Below are 14,631 nucleotides of genomic sequence, written 5' to 3'. Positions count from 1 at the left end.
AAATATAGAGGGAACATTGGGGAAGGGGACTGGCCACAGCCCCCATGTGTATATCAGTGCCATGCTACAAGACTCACATAACTCTCTGGAAAAGGCATATCCCCACCTTTGATTGACTACCCACCTTTAAAATTCAGAAAAGTTCCTGGATCTATGTACACGTGTGAGTATAATGATTGTCCAGCTTTTAATCTGATTCTACCTGGCACAGACAAATGAAAATGGAGCTTGTGGTACCTGGGGGAGAATGTGAGTTATATGGGTATTTCTAAATATAAAGAGAAAGGTTCATTATAACTAGCTTAATAGATTCCAGAGAATATATAAACATTTTACATTAATTTAATAGCATGACAACCCTAGGAAAGATAATATTATTGTCTCTTAAAAAGATTAGATGACGGGGCCAGCCCGGTGGCATAGCGGCTGTGCTCCGCTGCAGCCGCCCGGGGTTCACAGGTTCAGATCCCAGGCGCGCACCGACGCACAGCTTGTCAAGCCATGCTGTGGCGGTGTCCCACATAAAGTAGAGGAAAATGGGCACAGATGTTAGCCCAGGGCCAATCTTCCTCGGCGAAAAGAGGAGGATTGGCATCGGAAGTTAGCTCAGGGCTGATCTTCCGCGCCAAAAAAAAAAAAGAAAAGATTAGATGACTTGTTTAAATCATTGCCCTTTGTGGATCCACCATCCAACATTCAAAGCTCAGGGACACTTCAGTTTTACTATGTCATGGATTGTATTTTCATTTTGTAGAGAATAAATTGTTTGTCCTGAGCCCCACCTGGTCTCTAGGAGACACATATTTCCATAGGAAACTAAAGGAGCACAGAAACCAAATGTGAAATAGAAGAAAACAATTTTACTGCACAGTTCAGTTTCCCTTGGGCCTGTTCTGATTTGTCATAAACCTAAGCATGAGAACCAATGTATCTTTCCTATGAGACTAAAAGCTGTCTCTCTTTTCCAGTGTTCTGTTTCCTGTGGTGGTGGAGTGCGGATTCGCAGTGTCACATGTGCCAAGAACCATGATGAGCCTTGTGACAAGACGAGGAAACCCAACAGCCACGCTCTATGTGGCCTCCAGCAATGCCCGTCTAGCCGGAGGGTTCTAAAACCCAACAAAGACACAATTACCAATGGGAAGAAGGTACCATCATCCGAGCAAGACCCCCTAAAGCCCATCCCTCCAACTACATCCAGTCCCAGGATGCTGACCACACCCACAGTGCCTGAGTCTATGAGCACAAGTGCTCCAGCAAGCAACAGCCCTGGTCCTATCACAGCCTCCGAAGAAGGAGACCTGGAGGGGAAATGGTGGCAGAATAGTTCAACCCAAACTGAACTGGACTCCCCTTATGTCGTTTCCACTGGAACTACATCCCATCCCATTATCACCTCCTCATCTTTGAGTATCCAACCAAATAAAGAGACTGATTCCACTTCAGACCCTCGTCCTACCTCAGAGGGAGACCTTTTAGCCACAACAATGAGTGGTTCTGATTTGTCATCTTCCAGCAACCCCGTGACTTGGCAGATGACTTCATTTTACGATACCGTGACCAAAGAGCCAGAAATGGAGATTCACAGTGGCTCAGGGGAAGACAGTCAACCACCTGAGACCAAAAATGAAAACAACTCTGTAATATGGACCAAGATCAGAGTGCCTGGAAATGATGCTTCAGTGGAAATAAGTACACAAATTCCACTTGAACCCCCACCAACACCTTATCTCAGGGAGGCACCCTCGTGGCCACCCCTCAGCACAGTGACAGAAGGACTGCTACCTAGCCAAAGGCCCACTACTCTCAAAAATGGCACACCCAGAGCTGAGGGGAGTGTCACTGAAAAGCCGGCTAATACTCCCCTCCCTCTGGGAGGAGACCACCAGCTAGCACCCTCAGAAATATCGGTAAATCATAACCCCCCAGAACTTCCAGGCAACATGAATCTAACGCAAAGTTCTAGACTAGACTTGACCGAGGAAGATGCAACAAGTCTGATTGCTGAGGGGTTTTTGTTGAATGCCTCCAATTACAAGCAGCTCTCCACAGACCGCAGCCCTGCATACTGGATAGTTGGAAACTGGAGTGAGGTAGGCGTTCCATTCCTTACCCCATGCCTTACCCCCCCATGAAAAATAGCAAGGGAGGTTGCATGTGTGTGCGAATCTCAAAATGGACTTGTATGATATATAGTCTAATGAGGAAAAAACATGAAGCAATCACATCTATGCCCTCACTTCCCTCGCTTAACTCCAAAAATGAAAAAAAAAAAAAAAAAATCTCCAGGGATGGAGAACAAATGCAGTGAGATATAGTGAAAAGAACCCAGAACTAAGTCAGGTGGTCTGGGTCAGGCAGCTGCGTGATAGTGGAGCATTCAGTCCATCTTTCTGAGGCTGCTTTTCATCTACGGAACAATAGAGCTAGTGGAGATCGTTTCTTATGTCCCTTCCAGCTCTAAATGCAATCAATGATCGTATGATGGACAGCTGAAAGGGCCTGAGCTCATATTTTGTTTAGAAAACTAATGCTGAGAGTCTAGTTTAAACCTGTTAAGTACTCACAATTGAAATGGAAATCTAAGCCAAAGTTCTTTATGAGAATTCCATGGCTCACTGTATCAACAATTCCTATTCTTTTTCGTCTGTTTGAGTATTTGCTTGTATTTTAAAAAATCATTTTGTCTCATTAAAAGAATTAGAATACAGAGAAAGAAGAAAATAAACCTGATGACAAAATATTGGCCCCTACTTTCAGGCTTCAGAAATTTGGCTAGATATTTGTTTTTCCATTTCTAGAACTAATTACATCTTTTGAAGCATCAGAATCATTTCTTATCCATTTTAATTTCCAATGCACAGTATATGAACTTGTTAAAATAAGTTGACAACTTAAAAGAGTACTTTGTAGCAAAATAATCACATTCAGATTTGAATAGCATTCAAAATAATTGTTCAAATCATTCAGCATTTTTACAACAATTCATGACTCATCTCCCTAGCTAAAGAGAAATGAAGTATTAGCAGCTAATGTAAAAATAACAGTACATTTAATTTATAAAGCATGTTGATTTCGAAACCACTTTCATATGTAGTCTCTTATTTTCTTCTTTTGGCAGTCCTGGGGAGCAAGTAGGGGCTCATTTATACTAATTTACAAATAGAGAAAATAAAATTTTTAGCCGTTAAGTGACTTCTCAAAGGACACACTTGTCAGTTGGGTGATGACCCTTCCAACACTTTCGACTCGAACCTGCGGTCTCTCTAGTGAATTTCAGCACCAATTGACAACTTAGCTGTATACAAATCTTTTGTATAAATTAATCAGCATCATTGGTCATGGAATTAACTATACTGGCAATAAATAACTAAATTCAAACTTCCAAAATTTTAGGTTTGCATTTGAACTATGTTTTCACATTGATTTATGTTTGATTCTAAAGTGAGTTATTACATCTCCTATCAGTGGAACAGCATCTTATTATCTCCATTTGTAGTGGAGTTCAGGGGGAAGGTTCAGGGGAAAAGGATTTTCATGCTTATAGTAATTTAATTCATTGAAAGAATGAGAGAAATGGGTCTCATGATCCCTGACATTTCAATCATATTTCTTTTCTAATCAGTTCTAAAGGGCTCTTCACCACGAGGAGGATGTTGACAGTGAACATTTATAAAGCGTGTACCATGCTTTATAGCATGATTTTATGTGAAGTAACATGCATTCTCTCATTTAATCCTCACTACAGCCCAAAGAGATTGGTAATATTTTCCCATTTTAGAGATGAGGAAACTGAAGCTAAGAGGGATTAAGTAGCTTGCCAGAATCCCATACGCTCGTGAGCAATGGAGTGGGGATTTGAACCCAAGCAGGCAGACTTCGTAGCCTCTGATCCATTGCTTTGCAAATCAGAAAACATCACCACTCTCTCTACCTTCTGTTTTACTTCTTTCTTCTTGGGTCGTATGACATAAAAACAATGCCAGTTATGTAGTGACCCTGGGTTAGGTGGATGAGAAAATAACGTGGTTCACAAGAATGTACTTTAAAATAACATTGAGGGTCCCCATGGTTATTTTTTATTTCACAGGGGCAAATGATACCTATAATGTCACCACAGTGGATTCAGCCTAGATGTTTTGAAATAAAATCGATCTGTTTAGGTTTTTTGGGTGACATCATTTCAAGTAGTACCCTCAAAATATATCTTTCTTTCCAAAAACATGGGGCTTCCCTAAAGGACAGATAAACAGGCTCGTGGTCTTCCATCTGTCAAAGCAGTGTGGGCAGTGCGTGGCCTCCGCAGACTCAAAGATAAAGAGAACAAATTATGGAAACTGAGACTACTAATTAATTTGTAGTATTTTGCTAATTAGTCAATGGAGATGAAGTCTGAAAGCACCTACAGTTAGAGACACTATGGGTCTTGAGAAGAATACAAGCTAGGTCAACAGAATATGAAAGAGTAGATGATAAAAGGCATAGATGTAGGGTTGATATCAGGACAATCAAAGCATGCATGACATATGTACAGTATGTATATAGAGTTAGAAATCACACACACACACACTCACACACACACACAAGAGAGAGGCCAGGCTGCTGTAACAAATAGAGCCAAACAAGTTATAATTCACCAAAACAGAAGCTGATTTCTCACTCACATAATGACACATGGTAATTCTGGGTCTACAACGGTGATGACAGCGAATGGTGCTCTGATCCATGCTGTCATTTGGGAATCCAGGCTAACAATGGCTCTGCCATTCTCCTAGCATTAAATTTGCCCTGGGGTCACCATCCTAATCAGTCAGAAAGAGAACAGAGCACAGAGGCACTCCTGTTGGAGATTTTATGGGCCAGTCCTGGAAGGGGCACATATCACTTCTGCTCACATTCCATTGCCTTGAACTCAGTCATATGTCCAAACCAAACTGCTAGTAATCTAATCTAATCTAATAATGTAATCTAACTGTGTGCCCAGAAAGAAGAGGAAAAAGGATTATAGAGACCATCTAGCTATCTTTCCACTGAATCACATGGTCCACTGTGTGTAAGTAGCTCATTCTGGAAGCAGTGAGGATGAGGGATTTGACCTGTTGGGAGGTTATTGCAATAGTCTAGAAGAGGCTTGAGAACCATGACAAGAATGCTCAGGATGAAAAGGAAATGATAAATTCAAGATTCATTTAGAACTTAAAATCAGTAGAGCTTTGTGAATAATTAGATGTGGGGTGTGAAGAGGAGAGAGGAGAAGAGGAGTCTGTCATGACTATTTGATTGGAATCTTGTGTGTCTGTTGGGTGGTGCTCCTATAAACTGAGATATCACACAATGTATAGGAAGAGTGAGTCTCAGTAGAGACAAAAAAGGAGGGATGATGAGTTTAGTTATAGATGGCGTTTAATTGGTAGCATCTCTGGGATATCCAAATGATAACCAGCAGATGTTTGTGTGTTTGGGTCTGAGGTTCCTGAGAGAGGTGAAAATTGGAGATAAGATTTGGTAGCCATGACCAAAGAGTAGAAGTTAGAACCTTGAAAGTGAATGAGGTCACTCAAGTACAGCCTGTAGGCTGCAAAGAGGAGTGCACCAGAAAGGGGACTCTGGCAAACACCAACATTTTAAGGAGCTGGCTAACAAAGAGATCCCCTGTGGAAGACAGTAAGGAATAGTCTAATATTTAAGAGTTAAACCAAGAGATATGGTGCCACAGATGTCTAGGACTGACAATGGACCTAATGGATTTGACAATTAGCAAGTCTCTGGTGACTTTGGGGAGAACAGATTCCATATTGAGATGAAAGGAGACACCAAAGTGCAGTCCAAAGAAGAGACCCTTTAGGACGTTATCCTAGTCCCCAGATAGAAGAGTCACCACATTAGGACTGTTAATAAGGATGGACAAGCCCTTCTCGGTCCACAAGTTAATACAGAAGTTTTATTAAAAAGTAGCTTTAGGATGACCCAGAAATTAGTTTCCTTTCCCATCCTCTTATTGTTTCATCCATCCCCGAATCCCAAAGCAGTTATGAAATTATTAAATTTAAATGTGTTCTAATGCTTTTGACCTGAGGATATTTAATACATGTTAATTAATTGAGAAATATTAATTGATTTAATGAGAAATTACTATATCCAAATAAACTGAACCAAAATAAAAGTACATATCAACCTTGATGACTGTTTGAGCCCAGAGGTTAATTGATACGTTTTGATTATAATAAATCAAGATACAAAGAATTAATTCTATCTCAAATGTCATCATTTGACTTTGACAGAAACAAACTGTCTTATTGAATACATCATAGCTCACCAAAAAATTGGCAACCGTAGTGGAGCCATTGAGAGCTATTAAATCCAGGCAGTTTGGCTGGAAAAAAGGGAATTGGCCCAGATTGCAGAGTTTTTCAAAGCTACAAGGATATTACAAGAACAAATTCGATGTTTGGCAGGAGTCATAACAGGGCTTGGTGCCCTCCCTTTATGCGTCTTTTGAGACAAAATGTTTAATACGCAGAATTGTTGGAGAAGATCAGGACTCAGAATGAAAACTGTGGGTTTTGAGTTTCCCACTGTCCCCTGATTTTTTATTCTGCTCATTTTGGAAGCTATTTCTTTAGGATTGCCCCTCCCTCTAATGGCATCACTGGCATCTAAGTCACTACATCTTAAAAATCCCAGAATTACCATTGATGCCAATCTGCCCCTGTCCCACTAAAAAAACCCTAAAGGTTTTTAAGTCAATGTCACCTCATCATTTCTGTCATCTTCTATTTATTTCCTGTTAGTTTAGGGACCAGTGGTTTCCAATCTAATGGTAAGAGGCATTTGGAAAAGAGTGGGGATGCTTTTGTTTTTTACAAGGTGGGGGGGGGGGCTGCTACCAGTATCCAATATCTGAGAGCCAAAGATGATAAAAGTCCAGTGACATTCAGGGAAATCCCTTATAAGTAGGAGTTGTCCAGTCCAAAATGCCAAGAGTGCCTGCCTTTGCCTCCTTGCTCATCTGTGCACTTCCAGTCTCTCGCCTCTCCAATTCTTTCCACACAGCATCACAAGAGATTTAAGACTGCCACATTAGTCTTCCAAAAGGAATTTTCTAATCATTCCAAACTCCTGTGCTCAAATCTTTAATGTCTCTTCATTACATATCAGATCAGATAAAATTCACTCTGACATTCCATGGCCTTCACGACTTTACATAATCCGGCTTTCAACCATCCTTCCTCCTACTTTTCTTCATCCATTTTAAGCTTCAACAAATCTAAACTGCTCACTTTCCTCTAGACCTTCTGCCCCTCCCAGTCCAATGCCTTCGTGTATGCTGTTTCCTCTGCCCGGGAATTTCCTTCCCCTCCTCCTCTGCCTTTTTAAATCCTACTTGTTTTTCAGTATCAAACTTTGAGCTTCTACTTCCATAAAGCCTTTCCTCATCCTTAAGATTAGAAGTAGTTTCTAAAGTTCCTTAGCATTTGATCTGAAATCTCTCTCATGTCCTCCCACTTTCTGTCCTGTGTTGAAGGGCTGTTCATGTTCCCCATTGTACCCAGCATGTCCTTCTAACTAACTGTGACTTCAAAAATTAAAGATTTGGTATGAAAACCAAGTTAACACTATAAATAGACATAAAGCTTGAAACCAGACTCTCTGGGTTTGAATTCTGGCTCAATCACTTACTGACTGTAAGTCCTCACTGCACCCTGGTGACCTCATCTGTAAAATGAGGACAATGACAATGCCTGATTCCTAAGATTGTTATGAGATAGAAGGAATAACTATGTGTAAGGTTCTCGGAAGAGGGTCAGGCACATAGGAAGCACTCAGTAGGTATTTGCTCTGATACCTATTTATAAACCGGAAAACTTAGGTGTTACACATTGTGCATGGGCGTGGCTCTTATTTTGACAGAAAATCACCTCTCATCAACTTGCCTCATCATCAGCCTGATCCCCTGGGCCAGTCAGTTACGTGTAGGCTATGCAGTCATGTAAATGGAAGTGACAGTACAATTTTCCACAGCCTTTCACAGCTGATTCTGATGTAGCCCTCCATGCCATTTCCAGTTCTGAACATCCTAAACCCTACTCCTTGACCTAGTAAATCGGTTGCCACAGGATCACCAGCTGTAACAAGGAGGAAGGTTTCCAGGACATAGTGAAGTTGTCCTCAGCTTCCTCGGGGTTCTCCTTTCTTCTCTGATCCCCTACTCCCAATTTGGGGCAAATATGTGACAATCGATGGAATCCCGTTTTACTTTTACTGCATTCCATAGACTGCCACCTGTCAGCTTTACCTTGGGACTGTTGTTTGCTGCCTAAATAGAAAATGTCAAAAAAGAATTAAACAAATGTCTATGCATGATGTCTGAATCTAGCAGGACTAGGTTCAGAGCCCCAGAGACAACATGCACTTATTTGCAATATAAACATGGTACAAAGAACTGTAGACATCACTTGAGATTTGCCAGGGTCATCACTAACCTGGAAATTTGGTCTCACTAGCTCCTTTCCTGGGTTTGGACAAATGTCATGTTTTTCTCCATGTCATAATATGAAATTAACAATGTACTGGCTGTGTGGCCTCGAGCATGGCTTCTAAACTCTCGGGTCCCAGATATCTGGAAAGTGGGACTCAGAATGCTGACCTTGCAGGTGTGTTGGGTTTAATAAGTAACATTTGTAGAGCATTGACCACGTGCGTGAATTATCTCTGTGGTCCTCACAACAACCCAGTGAAGAAGGTCCTGGTGTTATCACCAATTTTACAGGCCAGGGAAGTTAGGAAACTATGAAAGAACAGACAGTTAGCCAACTGCAGAACTATAATTGTACCCTGAGTCTCAGAAGGTTAGAGCAAATATAGGAAAGGTATATTACGTGGTTGTATCAGTTGTCTACTGCCACAATAATGCTATATAACAGACAACCACAAAACCTCAGTAAACATTTATTTTTGTCCATGAGTTTATGGCTTTGCTGAGAGGTTCTGCTGACCTGAACTGAGTTTAGCTGATCTCAGCTTGGCTTGTCATGCATCTGCTGGAGGGTCGGCTAAAGGCTGGTTGGTCTGCAATGGCCTTGCCTGGGTCACCTGGCTCTGTTTCACATGATCGCTCATCTTCCAGTAGGCTAGCTCAGTTTTATTCTCAGCGAGTTTTATTCTCATGGGATCCAAGAGAGAGAATTGAAACAACCAAGACCTCTTGAGAACTGGCACAACATTATCCGCTGCATTTTATTGGCCAAAGAAAGTTGCAAGAACTGTCCTGATTCAAGGGCTGGGAAAATATATTCCACCACGTCATGAGAGGAGCTACAAGGCCCCATTACAAAGATCATGGGTGTGAACAATGGGGCCACTAGTGCCATCAACCCATGACAGTGGTTGATGCATTTCAGCTGTTATTATCTGTATTATATATATATACATAATGTAGTACAGAGGAGAAGATGCTAGGAACTTCTGAGAGATACAAATAAAATCCTAAAGACCTTTAAGGAGGAGGAGAGTTTACCTCTATAAATGATGGAAAAAAATGATGACCTAGACTATTTTATACTCTTCTTTTGTATGATTCTATAGTAAATTTATTTACCTAAGAACTCTATTATATTTGTGTTATAACACAAGAACTTACACAAAGTGAAACATGAAATTATATGGAGGGTGAAAATGCAGCAAGAGAAATGTAAGGCTAGTTTTTATTTGTAACTCATGAAAAGAAACTTGCAAAAATGTCATAGATGGAACTTCCATCCTTTTGTTACTAGCTAGAGCTGTATTTTACATGAGAGGGGATGCAAGGAAAATCAACTGATAAAAGAATCAGGCACGTAGAATGGAAGAAATTATGAAGGGAAAGTCTGTGTAGTTTTCAAGGTGACTCCATGCTAAACCTGAGATATTTAAGAATTATAGATAAATATAATTATCTTGTGAGGAATGGGCAAGGGTGGCAAAGGTGACTGATTTATTCACCACCAGTGGGTCAAGTGGTGAAAAGCATCCTGTTGTAACATCCTTCTAACTCCAAGTGTGGTCTGAGACCAACAGCGTCGGCATCGCCTGGGAGCTTGTTAGAAATTCAGAATCTCCACCACTACCCCAGACCTACTGAGTCAGAATCTGCATTTAGCAAGGTGTCCAGGTGATCCATATGGACACTCAAGTTTGAGAAGTCCTGCTATAACAAATATCATGCTGCATTTTGGAGGCAGAAAATTCTAGTCTTATTCTTTGGGCAAGCCAGCTCTCCAAACCTCAATTTCTTTATCTACACTGTAACAATACCAGTCGACACCATAGGTTTCTCACGGAGAGGAGTAAGTGAGATAATGTCATTGCGGTGTTATACGGATATGAGGTAAGAGACCAAGGCGTGGATCTAACATCCACTCTGAACAGCATGGTATGAGATGCAGTAGTTTGCCTGCAGTCCCCATAGGCATTCATGCCAGGGCAGTTTTTAAAGGGAGGCAAATTTCTATTTGCATTGGGTTTTCCTCTCACATATAAATCAGGGATTCTCAACCCTGCCTGTTTATTAGAATCACTTGGAGAATTTTTTTTCAATGCTGATACTGGGGCTCTACCCGCAGAGATTCAGATTAGCCTGGGGTGGGGGCCCCAGGGCTGGAATTTTTTAAAAGCTCTGTGGGCAATTTTAGTGAGCAGCTGAGAATGAGAACCCCTGACTCCAGGGGCTCGTGGGGTGTGTCTGAGAAAGTGGCCTCAGCCTCCGTCTTCTCTCCTCCCTCATCCTGCAGTGCTCCACCACCTGTGGGCTGGGGGCCTACTGGCGGCGTGTGGAGTGCAGCACCCAGCTGGACTCGGACTGTGCGGCCATTCAGAGGCCTGACCCTGCTAAGAGATGCCACCTCCGTCCGTGTGCCGGCTGGAGAGTAGGAAATTGGAGTAAGGTACGTTATCAGGCTCAGCAGTGTTCTGAGGGGCTGGGGGTGGGGGGCAGAATCTTATATAAGCATTTGCTAAGCAGGTTTCTCTCCTGCCTTTCTACCTTCCTGCCTCCTTTCTGCCTCTTTTCTTTGATAAAATCATGGATGAGTAAATCCTAGGTGTTACCACCGGCCTACTTCAAGTTACACAATGGTCCTAGAGCAAAAGTGTTTTTATCTGCCTGTCCTTTCCCTTACCAGGTAAATTGGAAAAAAGAGTTAACTTTGTGTAATTAATTGCTTGTCCAGCATGCAACACTATTTCTAAATTACTTAAATTTAGCATTATAATTAATAATCCTACATTATCACATGTATAATTAAATCATGATTCAGCAGCTGTTCACAAAGCAAGTATACCATTTAAGCTGCCAGATTCAAAATGAAAAGAAAGCTGAGACATAAAAAAATTTGGTCTTTAAAAATATATTTCCAGTGCTGATCTTTTTAAAGTGCGATTTTACTGCCTTTGCTAATCTGGGGGTGGTTAATCTGACTCACTTTGCTGTGCTGTCTGCATAGTCGCTTGTGAAAGGCTGTCTCAGGTTTTCAGATTAGTTAGCCTTGGTGCTTTTGGGCACTAACCAGGGCCAATCTGCCCGTCACCCTGGGTGGGGCTGAGGCAGCCCCTGGAGGATACACCCAGCTGTAAGACACTGGTCAGCAGTGGGGTTGAGAGCCACTTTGCAGGAGGGGATGCAGTGGTATGGACTGTGCACACACCTTCTGTTGGTCGAGTACACTCAACTCTAGGATGCCCTGTAGGCCCCTGTCTTCTCTCTGGGGAGCCCATTTCCCATGACAGCCTTGACACAGAAGGGAAAAGAAAGAGCTACCCAGAAGTTTGGGGAGGCTGGTGTCCCCACTAGACATTAGCACCCTCAGCTAGTGGAGGGGTCGTGTCCCTAGATAAGCAGGACCGTGAGGTGTCTCATTGGACATCTCTGGTTCTCCTGGCAGACAAGAGTGTGAAATGTCACTTTTCTGCTTTAGGCCCTTTTCCCAAAGTAAGGCTCTGACCTTTGGGAAGAGGGAGGAAGTAGGGCCACTCCCTGAGAAAATTACTATGCATTCCTTTGACATCTGCCAACCTCCCTTCTCTGTTCTCATACCATTTTTCTTTCGGGAATGAATGCTAGTTCTTTTTTCTGTCTCTTCCAATTCATAACAAACTCAGGATCCAACAAAGACTAAATGTTTGGCTACAAATTCTCTTCCATATCCAGAAAAATCTCAAGAAACATCTACTATCCCTGACCTTGCCGAATGTTGACCAAGTCCTCAAGTTCCACTTTCCTATCCCTGGGACTAATCCTTTCTTTGGCAATTACATGGCTCATAAAAAGGATAGAAGCGTGAAATCGCTCAGACTTTTGAAAAGGTCACTCCAGTGTAAAATTCTAGGAATTTTAGCTGGTATAAAACCCTGAATGAGAGATCAGGATGCTATTCTCTGGGATCAGACCTCCTAAGGAAAGCCCTGCTCTGCCTGAGCATCTTCCCTGTCTGTCTCTGGGTCTCCTCTCTTTCATGGCCAGGAGCGTTACAGAAAACCCCAGTGGCGCTCCTGGTGGTTTCGTAGAAGCTGTCTCTGACATACCATCAAGTTCTGCCAGAATGTGGTAACCACCACATCTACCATCTAATCCTCAAAGTTGCTCCATTCCTATCAGTAAAGAAAATGTCTCTTCTCTCAGGGTAATAGATAAACCTTACATCAAAGACACTATTTAACTACTGATAGTCAGTTGCCCTGACTTTTATTTTTTCTGACTGTTATTATGGATATAGCATACATGACTTCCATTTTTCCTAGGGATGTTGATTTAGATTTTATCTTAAATTTTGATGATTAAGTGAGACTCCTTTCTGACTACCACATCATTAACCAGTTCTTATGGATGTCTGAAGTCCCAATCATGCACTAGGAGAGATTTGAGGGCCTTCCTAGTTTCACTATTCTATCAGAACTCTTAAGCTCACTCAGGGGCAAACTTCCAAAACCTAGAGAAGGAAAGTAGACCCCTAGTTTTGCCTGAGGGTTTAGATTCTGCCAAGTTGACAAGTTCGCGTTTTCACGGATACTTTCTCAGAGGGAAGAATTCTAGTTTTACCTCGAATCTTCTGCACTGTCTCACCGATCTCTACCTCAGATCCAGAGAAACTTTAATTCTTATAGGACTACGGGGTATGCTGCAGCGTCACCTGAACCCACAGGCATCACACCCGAGGCCTCCTGGTTACTCACCAGTAATCCCACCACTGTCTGAATTGCAATTGTTCTGGTGCCTTATGTCTCTAACACCACTCGTCTCCTTGATGAAGCCAGGTACAACTGCTCTGGACATATTCTCATGTATGTGACAGTAGAATGAGACTCTACATTCAGATCTCTACCTTTACAATGTCTAGAAGTAATTTTCCAGATTGGTTTGCTTTCTTTTCATGTATTAATCTGTCTGAAACAAATTCAAGCTTGCAGTCCTCAAGTTCGTCCCTGAGGCATACTTGAACCCTAGAAGCAGCACCCGGCTTGGGATCAGACACATCTGGGTAGGCCACCACTCTGTCACTGACCAACACATGACGCTGGTCCGTTCATCTAACCTCTTAGGATCTTTAGCGTCCTTACCTCTGAGAACTGAAGTGGATAATGTTGCCTCTACTTACCTTATAGAGTTGTTATAAGGATCAAAAGAGAGAATGTGTGTGAAACAACTTTGTAAATGGTAAAAGACTGTTCAAACGAAGCCCTAGGCAAACTTTGAACTCTAGGTAAAGGTTAGGACTGGCTCTTAGGCATTTACTAACCTCTCACTTCCTGGGCTTGGGGCAGGAGGCCGGTGGACACGTGACAGTGGAGTAAGTCCTGTCAACAGAGTGACTGGCTTGAGCAGGTCTCCACTCCTCAGTGCTAAGCAGACAAGTTGCTCAAAGTGTCCGTGAACTTTGGAGGACTCTGCCCAACCTTGGGCCCTGGAATTCACCAAATACTACCACTTGCCAGACATTGCACAAGAGCTTTAGATAAGTGATTTCATTGTCTTCCAATACGGGATCTTCTTTAGAATTCTCACTGAGGAAACGAAGGTTTGGAATGTTTAAATCACTAACTAACACGTGATCATGCAGCTAGCACTGAAGACTCTCAGTTCTAAGAAGCCGTCAACTCAGGGATGGGTCATCAATTTAATTACAGCTTTTTAGAAAGAAAGGAAACACTACACAATAAATATGTACATCAGTTGTAAGACACATGCCAGTTTCAGAACATTAAAATTTGTATGGGAAGAAAAGTGATGTTTGTGTTGACAGAAATGCGGTAAAGAACAAAGATGAGCTTGAAAACCCCTTAATTGGGTTTGACACCAAAGCTATGCGTCATCCACAGCTCTGCAGTTCCTGATTGAATATTTTGCCTGTACCTTCTGAAGTTTTGTAAACTGGTGATTTGACAACTCCTTTATTCCCTTTCTTAGAATGAGCACCACCCTTTTCATAGTTAAGTCTAACAGATCTTGATTATTACCGAAGTGAATCAGAAATATTTTTACATTTTTTTCTGGGAACGATCTGTCTTCCCATCTAGGCAATGTTGCAATTTTATTTTAACAGTAGTTGACTTTATTACCTGTAGCTGTGCTAGAAAATAAGAGAAAGTAGAAGCCTTTAC

The 14,631-nt window shown here is 41.9% G+C and overlaps 1 protein-coding gene across 3 annotated transcripts in view; it reads left to right on the top strand.

Annotated features, from left to right (window-relative positions):
- ADAMTS12 (ADAM metallopeptidase with thrombospondin type 1 motif 12) overlaps positions 1–14,631 on the top strand; it is a 296,380-nt gene that overhangs the window by 259,192 nt on the left and 22,557 nt on the right. For 2 of the 3 annotated variants that reach the window (XM_014781569.2, XM_087443172.1), the window contains exons 19-20: positions 969–2,093; positions 10,770–10,922. In XM_014781569.2, the coding sequence (XP_014637055.1) occupies positions 969–2,093; positions 10,770–10,922 (1,278 nt within the window). The remainder of the gene's footprint in view (positions 1–968; positions 2,094–10,769; positions 10,923–14,631) is intronic. The other variant, XM_087443173.1, reaches the window with a different exon arrangement.

Source organism: Ceratotherium simum, chromosome 18 (assembly GCF_057802395.1).
Source record: "Ceratotherium simum simum isolate JZ-2026a chromosome 18, ASM5780239v1, whole genome shotgun sequence".
Classification (NCBI taxonomy): Eukaryota; Metazoa; Chordata; class Mammalia; order Perissodactyla; family Rhinocerotidae; genus Ceratotherium; species Ceratotherium simum.
The sequence above is the reverse complement of the archived record's forward strand: the minus strand, read 5'-3'. Positions and strand labels throughout refer to the sequence as shown.